The following is a 21467-nucleotide window of genomic DNA, read 5'->3' as shown; positions in this document are numbered from 1 at the left end:
AAATTAAGTTAAGTGAAAAGTGTATTTAAACAGGCGAAACGAGAAAGTTAGACAGAGCGTGATTAGCGCAGGTTACTATTCTGTCTTCCAGCCAGGGCTTAATTTCTAAAATTGGAAGTGCCGGAGCCCTATGGAATACCGTCAGGAAAGAGGAACAAGAGTAAATAAATAAATAAAATGACTGTTAAAATCATAAATAATTTTAAAATTAAATAGTTAATTATTATCAACTTAATAAATAATTGTTTAATTAATGTTAATACTTATTATATAATCCTTAATCAAATAATCAATGACTGATCATTATTTATTAAAATAATTAAAATGAAATAAAATGTAAAGAGGTAAATTAAAATTTAAAAAGCGATTTTTAATATAATTTTAGTGCTGCTAAAAATAAAATTTTTGAGATCAAATTTCTACTGATTTTTTTTTTAATTACATAAAAGTGGTGCAGGAGCCTTCTTATTTAGAGCTCCGGTGCGCTCCGACTAGAATTATGATTTATCCCATAAACTGAGAAGTACCAGACAATTTAAGCTCTGCTTCCAGCTGTTAATCTTAGTTATGGCTGCACATTCTGGCAATTTTAAGTCTATTGCCGGTGTAGGTTGTTGAGTCAGCCTGTTAGCTTAAAGTAATTTGTGTAGTCAAACACTACTGCTTACCTTTTTTCAAATTTATTGTTAAATTATCTTAGTTATTATTAGTTCACACTGCAGGTAGTTGGAGTTTTGTGAGCACAAAGTACATGCACTTTTGTTAACGAGTTTGAGAATTAAAAGGGCAATTTACATACTTTCCCTGTGTTGTTACTCTTCAGCACTGTACGAAAAGTCGCCAGGCATTCTACTACGATCAAGTCACTTGCATGATAGCGAAGAGAACGAAATCTTACAAAATATGTATTATGCTCTACGGATCAGCAACCGTGATAACCTGAAGCTATAATTTCCTTGAGTGCTAGATATATGTGTGAAGCATTGTTGTAGATATGCTCTAGGACAAGAATACCAAATATATAGCAAGCGATTAGGGAACTAATTTTACCTCAGCATTTATACAGGAATTTCTTAGGAGAACTAAAGCATCTCCAAGATTTTCATCCCTAGGTTATGCACCAAGCAATAGTTTAACGGAGACCTCGGAAAGAGTTCTAAAAAATATTTTACATCATGTAATGCGAGAGGACCTTTAGAGGGTGCGACAAAAAATTATATTTCTATTATTTGCTTACAGAGGGATTCCAAATTGCCTTACAAACTGTGTGTCACCATTAATCATATATAGAAGAGAAGCTTGCGAACTTATAGCAATTTTAAAATCGCCTTGAGAGGAGAAATACCTTTATCACCAAATATATCACAATCTGTGTTAGAAAATTTAAAAGACCTGAGAATACGATTAGGGAAGGCACTATTCGAACGAATAGGTGTAAACAAATTTCTTTAAACCTGATGGATAAGGAAGGAGCTTATGCTGAATATTTTAACACATGCTCCTACATGACAAAAAGTGAAAGAAAACAGCAGATATTCTTACTTATTCCAACAATAAAATATATCCAAGATGGCAAGACCTAGAAAAATAGTACAAAACGAACCTGTTACTTCCATTCACTTCTGGTGTACAAGTACTAGGAGTTTTTACCAATTCATTCTGTTTTGCCATTCACGACAATCACGGTAATAGAAAAATCAAGGTGCATTCCTGCCACTCCTCTAAAGGTGAAAATGTAAAGTCCATACAGGGCATGCACTCAATACTGATGTAGAAAAGACTGATGACAGGTGTTAGTGCATAGTGAATGTCGATATTTGCTGGTGTAAGTCAGAAAAAAAGGATATTTGGCAAATATTTTGGACATACACCAAGCAACTGTGAATGCTGACATTCGCCGGTGAATGTAAACATTCTACACATTTTGGTCTTTCATAGTAACATATATATGAAATGCTCATGCACTTGTCGATGAGAATCAACTAACAGGCTTTTTTTTTTTTTTTTTTCATCTCTCCTGTTTGTAAAATAAAATGGTAAATGAAGCTGAGTGAGTCACAATATTGCTGATTTATTACATCTTACTCAGAAAAAAAAAAGCATGAATACTCAAAATCATGTTTAAGAATTTAATTTGTTAGGAAAGGTGGATATTCGCCTACAACTTGACAATTCATTTTGTTCAAATATTAAAAGATACAAATGAGGAGGTTGTCAAAAATCATTATTTTTATTCTGTTTTGCAGTGCATTTGAGCTTGCACTTCGAGGATATGATGAACGTGCAGATTCAATAAATCCACGAGTTTTCAGAGGTCTTATCAACTTCTCAGCAGAACTCGACTTGTCTCTTAAAATACCATTTCACTAGTGCCCCTGCTTTTAAAAGAATTCAGAATGATTTGCTAAACTGCATGCTCATTGTTTGCCCGAACCACATAAAAAATGAGATCTCAAAAACAAGTTTTATTTCAGGAATAATAGATGAAACTACTGATGTGTCATCCACTTTCCAATTGGTTGTCTTTTCCCATACATTGGTGATTCCAATATTATGTTTTTATTGTATTCTATTGTAAAAAATAAACTGATACAATTTTTTTTTAGTTTCATTGTTTCCCTTTGAAAACGCAAATGTTTTTTAACTTGCAAGTTACATAGTATCTACATATTTAATTTTTGAAATTTGTTTTGTGAACCTCCATGAAAAGAATCTACAAACTGCCACTGTTCACATTATCTAATTTCAGTCTTTCATTATAACATATACACATAATTTTATACTACTTATGTCTGAATAAATTTATTATTTGTATTAAAAAATTTCAAAGTGCTTCCTCCTTCTTTAGATTACGACAAATCAAGAAATGAGCCACAATGATATTTACTAAATAATTCTTAAGATATAAGTTTTTATCCATTTATGTTAGAACAATCCAAATTTAATTCACATATTTGTAAGGCCAGAATGACCTAACTTATAGCCTGCAAAATTATTTAACCTTCATAATCCTTAGTTCAAAGTATGTGGATTATCAGAATTCTACAGCATCTTCTTATAATTTTTCATGTAGTATATTATTTTTAATAAGCCTCAAAATTAATATAAATAAAACCTTATATAAAATGAAGTTCTAATAAATATAATCATCCAGTTCTAATAAATATAAACTTATCTTCTCAAAGAAGTTTTATTTTTCTGTAACAAAATGCAAAGATCATTAAAATTTTATACAGTAACAGTGGCTAGACCATGATGGTCTTGAGTTCTTCAGTTGACAAACTTTTTAAGTTTCAAAAACTAGGATTTATATACAAACAGCTACAAGAGATTTGAATAAATTACATATTTCATGCTGCATTTTTTGCATTGGTAAACTTTTAAGAATAGAAGATCAGATTTTTACAATGTTTAATTGCACAATAAGGGAAAATACTTACTTTATATGAAACACAAGCAAAAGGTATTTGCAATTTAACTGCCATAAAATGAATCACAATACACACATATCTTTTAGAAAATATAAATGACAACATTTTATATAAGACTAGAAGACAGTATAGCTTGAAATGAGGACAGAATAACATAATCAATCATATAAAATATCACACCTATTTTAATCCACGTACTTTGCATGAATTCAAAGCTACTAGTCATTACACAAAGTTAGCGTGACTTTTAAAAAAAATCTAATTTTAACTGTAACTTAAAGTTTGAAGTAATTGTGGAAAATCCATGACAATGGACAATTCCATACACACAGTTGTAATCAGTACACAAAGACTGACATCTAATTGAGCTACAGATTTATTTTTAATCAAAAATAATACTTTATCTGAATATATGTTTAAAAAAGAGGTACTTCCTGATTATGCACCATTCGAGTTCTAACATTTGATAGAATTGTTGCACTTCTAGTGTAGTACTGCATATGCATGTGCAATACACAGTGCATGCCACACTCATGTTAGACTACACACGGATTTATACATTTTAATATTTAATTGTCATGTTACTAAACAGTATCCACTGGCTGTAGAAATATAAATATCAGCTATACATTTTTTGCTTTTTCACGTAGAATTTTTTTCTTTTTTAGAAAATTTTTTCTATTAATACAGGAACAAAAAAACACTACTTACGAGTCTTAAAAATAGCCATTATGAATTCCGAAAGTTGCCAATGAGCTGGCAATATTTTGTGGTGATGTGAATAACTAGAAAGTACCAAAAAAGTGTTCTGATAGAAAATTAGAAAACAAAAATATTTAATAGGATGTAAATTTCAGTACTGCATACTGAATTATTTGCAAATTTCAGATAAACAAGCAGCATAAAATATTCACAAAACTAGATTAAAAAGGCAAGAAGATTTCTTTAGGTTTATAAAAATTTAAAAAGAAAATAACTCCAGCAAAGACAGAAAAAAATAGTATTAAATAACAAACCAGATCTTAAGTATTCACTTATTTTTATCATATTAATTTGTAAGGCATGGAAATGTAAACTATGAAACTATGATATTGCCTATGTATGCATACATTAAATATTTCCTACAACTTATTCAATGGGTAATGTAATTTTTGCAATGAACTAGTGTTATATCTCACTATGTAAATGCAAATCTATCATGGCTCTTCTTGAACTATTTCATTACAATTATGTAACATAATACAATAACTAAGTATTTCAAAAATCATACTTCCATTTTATATTTTAAGAAAAATGCTTTGAAAATCTATCATGTTTAAAATTCCAGAGGTTAAGTATTATTTTTCCTATAGTATTGATTTTTAGCAAAATGGAAATTTATTTATGAAAGAGAATATAATTTGTTATTTGCTCAAATAGCAATACAGTAAAAAGTCCAATACTCAGGCACCCCTTTAAAAAGCATTCCTGCCATACAGTGATACTACTAGCAATACTATTCTGAGTAACTGAAGACAGATGAAAGTCTACTTTCAAATAACAATATGTGTTGAATTTGCAAAATGGGCATGTATTCTTTAATATTTCTTCACATTCCACTTTATTTTAAAATGCACTCTCCTCTGTACTTCCCATACACAGCTTCAACACTTAGCATTTTCGGAAAAAAAAAAAAATAAATAAATAAACACGAAAGATTTTTTAAACACATAAATCAAGGCAAACTAACACAACTGTATATACTTAGTATCTGTAATACATATAAATAAGTACTTTTTATATTATCTATGGCTTGATGAAATTACTACAGAATTTTCTTAACTGAAGGTACAAAAGTAAGTTTAAAATCTGATTTATAAATGAAACCGTACAATTATATGCAATATTATTAAATACTCATTAATTCATTCAAAAAATCAGTAATCATGTTTACTCGAAATTAAGATCCTCCTTAGATTCTAAGATACATTTCAAGAAATAAAAATTTAGGTGAATATTTATTTTGCTCTTGTAGTAATTCTAAGACAGAGAATATGAGATTATCCTCTTTTCTGAATTTCCTTAAAATAATCACACTAATACTTGTGGTCCATGTATATTGTTAATGCTACATCATTACCTGCTTGTTTTTAGGCTTACCAGAGACAAATATAATGGATACAGGCCCAAATTAAAATTGCTTTGCAAAAAGATTGGATAAGCAATGCACCAAGTCAGTTCCAAAATCTAAGCTGATACATATACAAAAATAAGCATTATTACCTTGCCCAAACCAAAGAAATACAAAAGTTCTGCAGTTCTAGGTAGGCAATTTACGAAGGGGGGAAACCTTGTTTAACTGATTATCAGCAACCTTACAGCTGTTCTTAAATACAAAACTGTGCCTAGTAAAAGATGGATAAAGAATAAGTAGTAGAAAATAAAGCCTACACTTTCTACACGTTACAATACAAAGATGGCTCAATACAAAATAACCATTTCCTTGCAAGCAAAAAAAAATCCCATATCATCGGAGTTTCAAATGATGCTATTTTTATGTAGGATAAATGTATTTTTCTTACATAAAAGTCAAAATGCATCTTGTAGCGTGTAAGCGAAGGGCAAGTTAATGCAGTGTTTTCCAACACTTTTGGTTCACAAACTCTCCTTACAATAACACATAAGATGATATAGGTTACACATAGATTTTACAATAACACATAAGATGTTCTTCAAATATGATCTGCAGTAATGATTCAATACTTCTAAATGTATTTCTAGTAATGAACTTTAAGACTGACAGTTTGTTACTTCAATTCCTTTTGAATGAAGCGTTGATTAACAAAATTTCATATGATTCTCATAAAAATGCATGGCTGCAATATTTGTATATTGAAGTGAATATTTAAACATTCATATTAAAAATGTTTAGACAAATTTTCCAAGCATGTTTTTATTACCCACTTTCTTCTCATTCCTCCTATGGATCTCAGATCAGTAATGCTCCCTCAACGCTGACTGAAGGGAGATAGCATCCATACTGAGAAACTACGATTTAGTGGCAGAACTAGGCTTTTGTGAGATAGAGAGAGCACGATTTTTAGTCTGCAGCATAATTCTTATCTTTCAAAGATAAGCATAATTTCTGAATTTTTCAAAAGTCTTCTATAAGTTATTACTAAATATGCAAAATAAAATATTTAGAGGCCTTTCAAATGCTTATTCGCAGATAAATAAGTATTTGAGGGATTTGATTTTTTAGAGAGAGGGACTATGATGGACCCTTCCTCTAAGACAATCAATCCTGGTTGCAGATAATTTTAACCTACATGAAAGTTGTTGTTATATAGAAGTGATGTTCACATCTGTTCTTGGAAACAATGCTCATATTTAGGTGGTCACTCAGAAAGGGTTCATTATATATGTAAATTAATTTGATAAACATAATTCCTAACTTAATAGCAATACATTTTAACAACAGGAAAAATCCCAATTTACAAATTAAAAAAATGTAAAATAAGCTGCCAAAAAAATATCACAAAAGTTTATAAAGGAAAATACAACTAATAAAAAAAATATGAAGTCCAGTATTATATAAAGACAGAAATTCATACTCAGGTCTGACTTGCAAACTTTTTAAAAACTTTTGTATAAACAAAAATACATGTTTTTGATTTTATATACATGTCAAAATAGACTTTTTTGGCTTTCCACCAAAAAAGGGTACATCCAGTGGCGTAGCAAGGGGGTGGCCATGGGATGTATGATGCCCCGGGCGCCGCTCGCAGAGGGGTGCCAAATGATCTCCAAACAAGATTTTCATCATATCACTGTGTTTTTATCGGGGAGAGGGGGGGGGGCGCCAAAAAGGTATTTTGCCCTGGACGCCAGTTATGCTCGCTACTGCACTGGGTATTTCCCAGTTTTTATTTTAAATTTAATTATAATATAACAGCTACAGGAAACAATGTCTACTGGACATCTTTTTTGGATTTTTTTTATCTTTGCATTATGAAACCCCTAAAAATAGTATACAATTTCAAAAGTGATAAAAATTTCTGAAAATAAACCATTTCTGCAACATAAAATTAATTAAAATATTTAAATTACAAAAAGATGGCTTATGGCAATAGCGACAAACAATGGGAAAAGGTCTGAATTGGCCATAACAGTTGTCTCTAACTGTGCTTTGTAATTATGCAACATTATGTGCATTATAAAATTTGTTACAATTAATATATTATCTCAAATTTTTTTAACATTCATTTTAATTTTATTCCAAAAAAATTTCTATTTTAATGAAAAAAAGAAAGAACCAAAAAAAAAAAAAAAAAAAAAAGTATCAAGTATATCGCATAATCAATGTTTTTACAAATTATCATATATCATTAATTTTAATAATAAGAGCGTTTATATTTATTATTTATTAGGATTTTAAAAGTGAAAACTAACAATAATTCACTCAACTCAGCAGTTAAACAGTCATCAAACTCTAACAGTACATTTAAAACAGCAAAGATATACAGCAAATTTTTGCATCTTTCAATGGCATTCAAAAGTTAAGTAGCTTTCACAGCATGCATATTTCAGAATTTCATAACTGTGTGTGTTAAATTTTTGACATAATCATTATAAATCTTCGATGTTGGCATGTAGCTTAAAAATGTAAACAATCTGGAAAACGCATGCAGCTGATACACAACTATGAAAAATATCACCGATTTAAAATTCATCACTGTCAGACTGACAGTATGAAACGAACAGTTAATACAAATAATAAAAAGCTAATTTATTATAGATTATATTCCTGTTGTTTAAATGTATTAAAGTGAGAAAATATTATGTTAAAAATTATATTTTATACATATTTGATCATTATTATTACCATAATTTCCGGAAGAAAGGCCGCATCAGCGTAAACGCCGCACTCAAGAAAAATGGCGGGAAAAAAAAATTAAAATTATACAGAAACGCCGCAATAGATTAAATTGCACGTGACATCGTCGTGGGCCGTATAGATGCAAAAACTCAACCTAAGTCCTGATATATGACATACCAGTTAAGAAAAATGCATGAAATGAAACCATAACTCAAAAATAAATTAAAGGTAAGAAATGTATAGCTTCTGTGCCGTTTAGAGACATTTTCAAAAATTTTCCGCTCCCTAATTAAAAACTATCCAACAAGTACTTGTACCCTAACTGATGGAATCTGTATTTGGCAGAATGCCAAGAAAAATGCATTCATGCTGAAGGGGAAATATGTCAGAGTTCGTTATTGCGAGGCAGGTGGAGTCGTGTCAGCCTTTGAAAAAAATTGCAGAAAAGGCAGGGGTGGTGAGAGGATGGGTCCTGGAAGATTCATCGAATGGCAGAGGAGAGAGACTATTCAAACTGATGAGAATGTTGATTTGAAAGGGGGAAGAATGTTATTGTTCTGAGATCTCGTTTAGGGTGAATAAGGCATGTAGGTCTGTTCAAGGGAAAGAACGTAAACAAAATAATGTTCACAAAAAGCAACAGAGTGGTCTTTTGTGTGGGAACAGCACCAATCTATGCACAATGACAAGGCCATCCAAACTATGTACAATGACCATCATAGGAAATATTTTATTTTTAGTGCACCTAAACACCGCATGGGTAGAAACGCCGCACCCGCTGAAAATTTAAGTTTTAAACACGTAAACGCCGCAGCGTTTCTTCCGGAAATTACGGTAATACATATCTTCCATCACAAATTTCTATTCTGCACATGTCTATCTTAAATGCTTTCAATAGTTGATTCTGTAGACATTTTCACTGCAATCTTTCTCTAGCAATTATTAAACTGTACACAGAAAAATTCACCTACAGTAACAGAGACGTGCTTTTGCCTTTCATATATTTTAACTTTGAAGAGAGTTTTAAATGCATTTCTAGGATAATGATTACTGTTCGTTACACACAGTCAGCTACAGTACATATACAAGTACATATATAACGGCTTTAAATATAATTATAGCAGATTTGAGAAAAAGGCATATATTGCATACACATATAATTTTTATTTCTGTAAGTATCAAATGTTTAGGAATTTCTTAAATCAGATTTTATATCAAGATTTAGTGCTAAAAATATATTGATATTCAATTCTACATTTCATATTGAGACACAGTAAAAAAGTCACTAGTAATTAGTTTATATGTTTCATCATAAACAATGAGTGGGGAAACTTTGTCATATTTACAATGATCATAGCTAAGTATAATGTTATAATTTCAAAAGAGCAAAAATTCACCACAAACATATTAACAATCAGATATTTAACTGGCAAAGAGAAGAAAAATTATATAACAATTTTCCTTCTACTGAAAATACCGAGAAAAATAACAATGTTAACAGTACACAATAGCAAGAAAATAAAACACATAGTATGAGGAATGTTAATATTTTAGAATTGGTAAAATACAAAGAGATATTTTTCCAGAATATATTTTAGTTCTTCCCTATCCAAATGAATTATGACTATACTCTGATAATTTATGGTTCTCATGTCTGAATTTTTTTTCCTGAAAAGTTTCATTGGTATGACACATTAAAATTGCACACATCTTTTTTCCGTACAGCATACCAGAAACTGCCATGTATCATTCTATACATAAAAACTAAATAATGTTCTTTTCAATGATTTATATGTACTTCATATGCACATATATACATCACTTATGTGGACATTAGGCTTAAATATCCATATAATTAATACCAATCATTAAGTAATTGTATAGTATCCTTCAATTTTGAATGCAGAGAAAGTACAACACAAAAATTATGTAACTAGGTATATAGTAAGGAGATATTTTAATCATTTGCATATTAATTGAAACAATCATGTAGTTGCTTCTGTATATTAAAGAATGTATTTCAGCTCCCTTTGATTTCTTGATTCAACAAAACATCTTTATATTCATTATTGTAAAGCACTACAAATGAAATTTAATTCTGCGGCTTACAAGAAGATATACTGCAATGACTACAATAGCAAGGAACATATATCATAAATTGCATTTAGGAAGGAAAAGTGAAATTTTAATATAAAAACATTTTGGTTTCAGGAGAAAAAAATCATTGTTAAAAGAAATTAATTACATATGAAATACATGCAAAAATGACACATATGACAATATTTCATCTTTAGGATAATATTTTTCATGTGTAATGAAAATGTATACTCATAAGACAGAAAATTAATATCACTTAATTATAGCTTTAAAATTTACTTAAAGGGCAAAAAGAGTATTTTATATTTCAAATAGTGATGATAACTTTTAAAATGCATTAAAGCTTAACAAACAAAGGATCAGAAATACAAAATTAACTATAAAAAAATCATTATTTTCAAAACTCTCTTAAAAAATGCAAAAAGAACACAATAAATTGCCCTAAGAATTATATACAGTACAAAGTCTAAAGTCCGTAATCCGGACTCGTTGGGACTTCAGCAATTCTGGATTATAGATCATCAATTTAAATCTGGTAAGATGGCATGCAGAAATTATACAATTTAAAATATGAAACCGTAATTTATGAAATAAAGAGCAATTACGATCTAAAGGGTATCAAATTTTACAAAAAAAAAAAAAAAAAGCTTAATATTTACTTGTTTACTTTATTAAACATTTCTTTCAATGCGTGCATGCGTAATGCGCGTAATGTATGCGAGCACATTCTCTACGCACATGCGTAAAGCATACAAAAAAAAGTTTGTAACCTTTGAGGCCCGGATTATAGATCATTCCGGAAAAGTGGACGTCCAGATTACGGACTTTGTACTGCATATATATATATTTTTTTAGTACCCTTTGTTCTTCTAGATAGATTACTCAAAATTAATTATAATAACCTAATTATTTTACATTCTCAGCCTTCAAAATTTACATATATTAGCTCAATAGACAAAACATTTAAAAAAAAAACTGATAAATGTTTTTAATATTCATGCAGCTTTATGCAGTTAAATGTTTAGGAAAAGTAGACAAACTTGTAATATAAATTGAAATATGCAATGCTTAGAATGTTTTCAAATAATTTTTAAATACTTTTTACAAAATAACAACCTAAAATATTTTTTTAAATATATTTTGGGGAAATAAATATAATACGAGAAAAAATACATTTAAAATATATATTTGTACCAATAAATAACAGTTTAAAAAATAAAGAAATCAACAAATTTCACTTATCAAAAAATTAGGAGGGGTAAAAAGGCAAATATCTTTTTTACACCTGGGCTAACATTTATTTTTGTTTTAAATAAAAATTAAAATATGTAAATACATTTGATGACTAAAATTTTCAATTAACTGAAATCAAAACTGTCATAATTTTTGACTAATATTAAGTCAAATAAGCTTCCAAAAAGTTTTAGAGTAAAATTCAACATCAAAACAGTAACATATATATTAGAGCAATTACAATTCAGAATTAGCTGTATCCAATGCAAAATGCTAATTGAAATATGTATGATCTCACAACAACTATCGCTTGTCATCATCATTTTCTTCATCAGTAGTTGTATTACAACTCATGCTGAGTTCCTCCAAGCTGCCAATAGAAGGGACCTTATTGACTTCACCATCAGAACAATTTTGGCTTATATTTCCATCGGGAGAGGAATGGCCCATTTCTGGAGTCGTACTGCTAGCAGCAGTGTAATGATTGCATTGCTGATTTATATTCAAACCTAAAGTTTTCAAATATAGTATTGAAACTTGTATGCAATATTGGTTAAAAAATACAATTGTAAAGCACTAGATATACAGAAGAACAAAAATTCATACAGATTTGGGCAAAATGTTGTGAATATTTTAGTTTTCAGAATTTATATCATAAAATAAAAGTCATTAGATTAGACCAAAAGAAAAAGTAGGAAAAAATAAATAAATAAAGTGAATACAGCATACAGTTTTAGGGGACATTTTGAAGTATAAAAAATTATTTATCATATTTTCAAACATTTATATCATAATAATCTGTTTAAAGACTTTATAATGCTCGAATGCTTTCCTGGAAGATATAATGGTTAACAGAAGCAAGATTGTTAGCTCGAAACAAACAAGCTTATGCTCAGTTCCAAAATAAGAACCGGCTGTATGTGTGTGTTCTGCTTTTTTGTCTTTCTTCTTACAGATATAATGATATATGTCTAAATATTCTTAGTAATGGCTAAATGACAGGTTCAGCTACTCCTAACAAACACCTCTGAGAAAGTGTCCAGTCATAGCAAAGAAAATCAACACTCTTAATTCCCATTTCTATCTACTTATTCAATTACATAAAGTCATTATTTCCTGTTCAGTGTGTTATTCTAAAATTTGAAATATTTTTTCCTTCTTATGCAATAAATAACTCTGAGGTCTATTGGATTGAAAATAAAGCTTTATTTCAAATATGCATAAGAAAACATATAAAAACAACATGAAATACTTGGCATAATAAAAACAGCCACTGCTACATGTTCTATTCTGTTCATATCTCTGTACATACCTGACTGACTGCATGCTCATTTATAAATGCATAGCAAACCAATTCCAGCAGTCAATCTTGGTAAAATTAAGTGAACTTGGATGAGAGCTATAAATATTTTACCCATTATTTTAAAACGTAAAATAATAATAATAACATATAACAGGGGATGTGATTATATCCACAACTTCCACCTTTAATTACACACTCAAAGCAAAATTAAGATAACTTTAAACAGCACAAAAGGAAATGTTTGTTTAACTCTAAACAACACAAAAGAAAATGTTCATTTAGTTTACACTTGGAATGATTCAATGATTTCACTCATTATGGATTTTAGCCACTATAAATCTTGCATACCTTTTCCTAAAACAACAGCATCAGCTTTCATTGATGATAAATTACAATTTTGCTTTTAATACTACCAGAGTACAGAAAAATCATTTAACATGATAACATAGCCAGAAATTGATTTCCTATCATTCGAGTTCGCCCACAATCTGTATCTATGTATGTATACAAATGAGAAATCTTGTTGCATTTTGAGTACACTAATTTCCCTTTAGCTGTTTCTTTAAGTTAGTATTTAAGTTATATTTAAGTATCTTTAAGTTAATAAATATTCCTTGGTATCTAATTTTAGATACCAAGGAATATTAAAGAATGGAAACTAGTCCTCATATCTAATTTTCCTTACAGAAGGATTTGATTTCAGGAAAGTTTTCATCTTATCTAGAACAACTCTTTGTCTTTTAAGTAAGCAAACTTCACTAAAGCATGAAAAGTCACTAATGATAGTCATGACAAAATTTGCACCTTCTTATGTAGTTGGTGTAATTGGACCACCTATATCTGTATGTATTGTAACCATTGGTTTTATGTCTCTGCATCTTGGCCTCTTTCCCAGTAATATAGCAATCTGTTTGGCAAAAGCATATAAGTCACAGAATGAAGAAAGAAGTTCCAGTTTCTTGAGTACAGGACCCAAATAGTAAAGTATATGATGCCACAAATTAGTGTGACTGTCTTTTGAAAGTATTAAAAATTCATAGTCAGGCACAAAATTACTGATATATTGGCCACAGCTATTATGATAGCCAAAACATATGTTATTTCTTTTGTTAACAAATTTTTTTTTCATTCTTTAAAGGCCTCTGAAACCTGCAGTAATTTGCCATTCATATCTGGCACAAAATGTGCATTATTGAGAATTATTAGAACACTAGATACTTTTTCAAAAATCTGGCCCACACAAACTGCTAAAAACATTAAACACAATGCAATGCAAAGTTCATCTAAAGATAAAGCTAACTAGGAAACATCTCCGACCTTACGCTGAACCAACAACTTATATAGTATAAAAAATGTGATATGAAATAGTGTAATGTAACGAGACTACTTTGAAACTGATGTTTCAAAGCTGTGCCCAAGAAGAACCAATATTTTCAATTCTGCTTCAATTGTATACCTTTTAAAAAAGTAAAAAATCATCCAATTAATGCCCTTTATCATTTTTTTAAATGCAAAAAGTTTGTTTTATAACCTGTAAAAATTTAGAAAGTTTGTAACTGATATATTTTTAGATATGAAATTTTAAAATTAATGGGTGCCAAAAAGTCTAAAAATTCGAGCAAATTAAAAAAATTACCGTATATACCCGCGTATAAGTCAAGATATTTTGGACAAAAAAAAAAAAAGACTTCAAAGTGGGGGGGGGGTCGACTTATATGCGGGGCCATAAAAAATTAAAAGAATCGGAAGTTCAAAAATTTTTTTATATAATGCAGTTGTTTTCTTCCCGCACTCAAATTGGACGACTTATCAGATAAGTCATTTACTTGAAGTAATTTCATGACTTAAATTATGTAATGAACTAATCACAGAGTTCCTCTGAAATGATTATAAAATCATTTTAAAAATGTTGTATTAGCAACGAACTAGACAGCACGGAAGATGATATTGTTTTTGAAAGTGAAAATGACGACGAAGGCTCTAGTAGTGATTGTAACAATACAGAGTTCGAGACTGAAAATATGTATGATGACGAGCCAATGACGACAGAAGAGTTCTATGAAATGTTTGGCGAATCTGACCATGAATCGGACATTGAAGGATTTTGATTTTGTTTATTTACCAAGGTACTTTTTATCGTATATTTACTTTTTTTTCTCAGATGATTTTGAATAAATGTAGTATTTAAAAAAAAATTTTCAAAGTTTCTCGATCGATTTCGGAAGTGGGGGGTCGACTTATACGCGGGTATATATGGTAAAAAAAAAAAAAAAAATTATGTTAAAAATTTCATTTATTTTTTTTCTCTCCACTAGCCTTATGGTGCAAACAATAATATTCTGAAATTGCTGAATACAGCTGTGCAAAAGAGAACTGCATGCGAACAAGGCTTATAAGTTCTAGTCTGAGCTCTGGATTTCCACAGGCTTTGCTATAATGCTTCTTATATTTTCTTCACTTTTCTCTCTAAAATTCAAATCATCCAGATACTATTTTTTAACAAAACATTCACTGCTTTAAAACTGGAACCATGCCATATATTCACAAATTCAAGAATACAGAATATCTTTTATTGAAGTATCATTATATCAAATACAAACAAGCAAGTAAGCTTTGAGAGGGAACAATTCTTTTTAAGAAATGCTGATTAATTTAATACTAGCAAAGTCAAATAATTACCTTCTAGTTGATGCACATTAAATGCAAGAACAAAGTATAAAACTTCAAAATTATTATATGCCTAGTTAGCTAATAGAGTACCAAAAAAGATGATATTACCTGAAGTGCTCGCCTGAACATCTCCAGAACTACTGATTTGATTGCTTTCACCATTTGGGCTATCTTCTGATTCATTTGGATTCTGAAGCTGAGGTTGAATTGAAGCAATGTTTTCTGGCCAAAACCTCTGTACCGGTCGATTTGATTGTGTTTTAGATTTTTTAGATTTATGATTGGTCTCTGGATTACTTGCATCTAGCATTGGCTGCAGAATCCTCCGTCTTGCATTGATAAACCTAGTTATACACATTACAGTTACTTAGATTTTTTTTTTTTTTTTTTTGAAAAAAAAGGAGAAAGGAATACATATTGTTTAAAAATTTTAAAACAAGACTGATTTCCAGTAATGCAGTCCTATGTCAGATATAGATGTATACAAATGTCATACCAATTATTGACCTGAAGTAGGGTCAAATTCGTCTGGTGAGCAATTTGTTTCTTTTCATCTTCTGTAGGATAAGGATGCTACAAAAGAAAGTAAAGCAACTTTTAAAAAAACCATTAGAAAAATGTCTGTAAGAATTTAAGTACAATAACTCTCGAAAAAACATGCAGCTCCTGAAAATTTATAAACTCAAATAGGCCTTCTAATAATGTATTATTAAAATGAATCTGATACACTACAAAGTCCGAGATCCTGACGTCCAATATCCGGAATGATCTAAAATCCGGACATCAAAGGCCACTACTGACCTTTTTTTCTAAATTTTATTATATACATATAGTTTCAAAAGAATAAATAGCAAAGTTAAATTAAATTTAAATAATTCTTTTGCTCCATTGCTGCAAAGAATGAAATCTGAATTTAACAAACATCCTCTATTTGTGAAAAAGTTAATTAAATTTTAAATGAAATTGAATTACAAATAAATCATTAATTATTACTGTGAACTAATCTACAATATCATTAAAATTCTTTGAGCATATGTAAATCAAGTGCAAGTATCAAAATCTAGGAAAAAATATATAATTTTACCTTTACCCTTGCCTACATGGATGATGAAACATGAATTGAATAATTGAAGAGTTAGGTTTGGAGGCAACTTTCCCTTGATAAGTCCGTCTCCTACCTGCTCTACAATTATTCACTTATGCATTTTTATAAACTTTTAGGATTAAAAAATTTTTTAGAATTATATATTTTTTCATAGATTTTGATACTTGCCCTTGATTTACATATGCTCTCAGATTTTATTGTAGATATTGTAGATTAGTTCGCAGCAATAATTAATCATTTATTTGTAATTCAATTTCATTCTCCCCGTGTATAATAAACCATGTGGAGAATTCCGATTCTTAATTTCACTTGAGCATTAAATAAAATACCTCATTATTGAAGAAACAATCATTTTAGCATAAATTTGTATGATCAATAATTTGGCTCCGTAGCTGCCGTCTTTTTTTACATCTCAAACCAAAACATTCTATTACATCTTACTAATATTTTATACCTCTGACACCAACCTGATGAATCAGTATTTATTTTATTATATTTTATTACTTATTATTATTATATTTTGCCTTCATCCTCGCATGTTTATCAGCACATGACAACTTGGGTAATGACTCATGCCGCAATAATTAAACAATTTTTTTTTTATATTAGTAATTCAGAAACTGCATGGTAACTTTTATGCTGACATTAAGCTTGGCGATGATTACAGATTTAAGTTAAAAGCGGTGAGAAATGTTGACAGGAAAAATTTAACAAAAATTTCTTTCCATGTGCTAAAAGTTGACTTTGTTAATGATTCTGATAGGCCAAAAAATTACATTTAGTGCTATCTGAATTAAGAATAACTGATTTGTTATTCACATAAACTCAGAACCAGCACCAGAGTTCATATGGCTGCACCAGGTGGCAGAATTTAGGGAAGACAAAGGGAGGAGCTTAGTAGCAGAATTTAGAAGCTACAGAGACTGCATCAGGTGCCAGCCCTCAATAAGCCTTAAGTACATGTGGGAATTTATTTATTCAGAACTTAGATAAGTATTAAGCATGTGCAAGAAATAGGTGTAAGTATAATAAATAACTACTAAAATTCAGGCTTAATTGTCTCAGTGCGCGATAGAAGCAAGATACAATTTAGCGGAACAACTTGTCTTCAGAGAGCAATCTCATAATACATAGCCCAAATATGTATTTCGATTGCCGTTAGTCAGAATTCTAGAGACAGCAATTACAGGACTTCAACCATGGAACTTTGTAACTGAATAAAAAATTACGTCCATCTATAGAATTAAAGAGAAAATATTAGCCCAAAAAATGCAGCAACAACTTGAAAGAAATGTTTAACAAAGTAAAAAATATTTATTTTTTTTTACTTTAAAATAAAATAGTAAAAAATTAATATTTTTTATTAAACTATTTAATAAACTTTATTACATTTTTTTACCTTATTAATTTATTTTTTACTTTTTTTGTAAATTTTGATACCCTTTAGATCAAAAATACTTCATTATTTCATAAATTACAATTTCATATTTTTAATTTTATTATTTCTACACGTCATTTTACTTGAGTTAAACTAATGATCTAATAAACAGAAAAATCCCAAATCCGGAATTGCATAAGTCGCAACGAGTCCGGATCTGGGACTTTGTACTGTATACAAAATTAAATTTTACAGAAAATAATGGTAAGTACAAATGCTCTCGCTTTTTTGAAAATTAGAAAATTGAAATAAAAATTACCACTATGTGTTGGAATAACCAAGACCTCATTATACTTGTAGCATGTTTTGGTAAAACACCTCTCTTTTGTTTCTTTTTACTCATAAGCTCATCATCATCATCATCTCCACTGTGTAAAAGAGAAGGCCTGGGTGCTTAAAAATAAGAAAAATTATTTTATGTAAGAAAAAGCCTTCTTGCTTCTTTTAACAATTGGAAAAAAAAATTACCAAAAAAAATATATACCAATAGCTTGTATCCTTGAATCATGAGAAACAGTTGTAGCGCCTATCTGTGATAAAGGTGTGCTTCCATGAACTATATGAGCACTGGAGCTGGGATTTACCTAATGTACATTAAATAGGGGAAAACTCAATTTATTGTAATAAATATAAACAAGTTTTAAAAATTATCAACTACAAACACATTACAAAGTCTTCTAAATACTTTTCATAATGGAAAACACCAGATAAAATTATTTTTTTAAGGTCTAATTCAGTAACACCCTCTTAGTATCATTAAGTATTCAGTTCAAGTGAGACAATAAACTTAAAAATATTTATTAAGCAAATGATAACACCCTGCCCCAAACAATGACAAATTTATATGTAGGAATACTCTGTCTTTAATTCACGTCTAACAGTAATCTGCACTGCAAGAGTTCCTAAGTAAGATACTACTCAAAATACAAATTTTGCCCCTGAGAGGCACAAACTTTGCTATTGCACATAGCCAAGTAATACTAGGTTATCAAACAGTACTTGTATTCCTAATGGGAAAATGTGGACAATTTTCAATATTTTTTTAGCCCAAAGGAGCAATTTGCCCAGAAGGGTTATTAATTTCATTTTGGCATTTTGTGTTGATTCACTATAATGGGCAAACCACTTTTCTAAATTGTTAACACCAAATATTAAAGCCCTATGTTATATTTGAAGAAATTAAATAATGAACAATCTGCATAAATGTATGTATGTTTCTTGCATTGTGATAAAACAACGGTACCTAAAACCACCAAATTTTGAATAACGTATGTCTACACCTGAACACAGGCATTTGGAAGCCCAAATTTGGAATTTGTTTTATTATCTATTTCATATTTTGTAAGGCATTTATGAGTTTTTGATTAAGAAAGTCAATGATTTCAAAGTAAGCTTTGGCAACACTGTACAGGGGAAAAAAACATTTTTATCCCCAGTATGCTAGAGTGTGTATCGGAAATTCTAGAGATATGCTGTTTTAAATATTTTGTGATATTACTGTTGAACTGATTTTATGGTTTAAGTGCAAAGAGCATGATATTTAATAAATAAAGGTTACGCACAAAACATTAAAGAAAGCCTCTTTGGGCGTAATATAAAATCTGAAACCTTTCAATATTTTTTTAATTTATTTTTATTTTCAAAAGATGAATTGCTGAGTGAAAGGTTTTATAAAATTAAAGGCGTATTAAATAATATACAACTACATACAGTTATTTTTAAAAAATCTTTAACAGAAAAATGGCAGAACATTTCAAAAGCAGATAATATATGAACAAACACTGCTATGTTGAGATGGGAAACCAAATTATACCACATCTGAGGAATCATTTTTAGATCTTTAATCATATATATATATATATTCATCAATCATTGTAAAAAAAATTGCACCTAGGTATTGTATTAACATCCTACAAAAGTAACCCAAAGTTAAACTCAACTAACTATAATTCCCATGCCAGCTCTTCACATTCCCCCCTTCTCCTCTGCAGGCAGTGGGAAAGGAGCTAACTGGCTGTAGGCAGTTAGGCACTGGAACACATGACAAATATATATGCATAGACTCCAACCTAAAGCAAAATTTTCACAAAGGAAATGCACAAAATGTAAAAATTAAATTTTTAAAATGTAAAGGTATTTTAATTAATCATTAAATGTACTTAATTTCATTCAATTTAAAATCCATAAGTATGGAAAATTTAATGATTTAAAATACTTCTCGTAAAATTATATGCATAATTAGTTAGAAATTTTCATTTCATTATTCAAGCAGAAATATCACTAAATCTATATTTAAAACAAATATTTTAAATTACAAATAATTACAGAGACAATTAGAATCCATAAACCTTATATCAAGGAAGCAATTATCTGAATATACTAAACAGGAGAAGTGAGCATGTGTTTCCTTTCAAGCAATTTGTGTGAATTTCAAGGTGTCTCTGAAGAAACTGAGAATATGATGTGCAAAGATAATTGAAGGATAGAATTTGATACTCTGCCACAGTTACGTATGCAATAGATATGAGATTACACAACAAGCTTTCAGAGAGATGAACTGTGTGTGATCTGAAAAAACGACGATACAGAAACAGGAGAATAACAGTGATGAAGTGTGGATACAAAATTAATAGATTTTCAATGCATAAGTCATGAATATAAGAAAAATTATCTGAGCTTTCTCTCCAACTGGAATGATATCTACTATTGATCACTTCTCCTGAACTGCTTGTTATAGATGATATATTGCTGTACAAAGCTCCCGTTTTAAATATATCTAACTTTAAGGCATATGACATATAAAAGATGCTAATATTTATCATTGACAACATTTCTGCTATTAATAATCGACGAGTGTAAACAATAAGTTGGGACATCCTGCATAAAGCAATTATGTAATGCTGCAATCAACATATTACAAAATAGATTTTAAAAATTCGTATACACTAGATTTAAATAAATAGCAATACCCCAAAGTTATGTGATATATGGGATTGCCAAATAGCACCTAAGTTAGATTCATGTATATCAGGGTCTTACCTTGCAAACTAGTACACTGCGCCCCTTCCCCCCAAAAAAGGACAGTTCTGTATCTCCAGTTCTACTGACTGGGCCAATTGACAAAATTCAACTTGCGCTTTTCATATCTCGAAAGCACAAATTAGGATATGTATTAGATTTATACATAGCATTGTTCTAATATGGTATTTTGACACAAAATCGGACTTTTTCCGAAATGAACTGCCATTTTTTCCATACTTCAATTCTACGACTCAAATTATGCCATACCGTCAAATTCTGTAAAAATCGCATGAGTAGTTTTTAAAAAATTA

At 29.7% G+C, this 21467-nt stretch overlaps 1 protein-coding gene across 2 annotated transcripts in view; it reads right to left on the bottom strand.

Moving 5' to 3' along the window:
* Positions 1–3171: 3171 nt before the first annotated feature.
* The window catches only part of LOC118187407 (homeobox protein PKNOX1-like), a 48818-nt gene continuing 30522 nt past the window's right edge, over positions 3172–21467 (bottom strand). For both annotated transcript variants that reach the window (XM_085816539.1, XM_035357625.2), the window contains exons 6-10: positions 18620–18719; positions 18395–18528; positions 16089–16165; positions 15701–15936; positions 3172–12128 (exon numbers count right to left, since the gene is read on the bottom strand). In XM_085816539.1, coding sequence (XP_085672665.1) covers positions 11923–12128; positions 15701–15936; positions 16089–16165; positions 18395–18528; positions 18620–18719 — 753 coding nt within the window. In that variant the 3' untranslated portion in view covers positions 3172–11922. The remainder of the gene's footprint in view (positions 12129–15700; positions 15937–16088; positions 16166–18394; positions 18529–18619; positions 18720–21467) is intronic.

The sequence above is a fragment of the Stegodyphus dumicola genome, chromosome 5 (assembly GCF_044657685.1).
Source record: "Stegodyphus dumicola isolate Sdum_Otavi_A_Nest chromosome 5, ASM4465768v1".
NCBI classification, from domain to species: domain Eukaryota; kingdom Metazoa; phylum Arthropoda; class Arachnida; order Araneae; family Eresidae; genus Stegodyphus; species Stegodyphus dumicola.
Note: the sequence above shows the minus strand (reverse complement) of the source record. Positions and strands in the feature narration are given on the sequence as shown.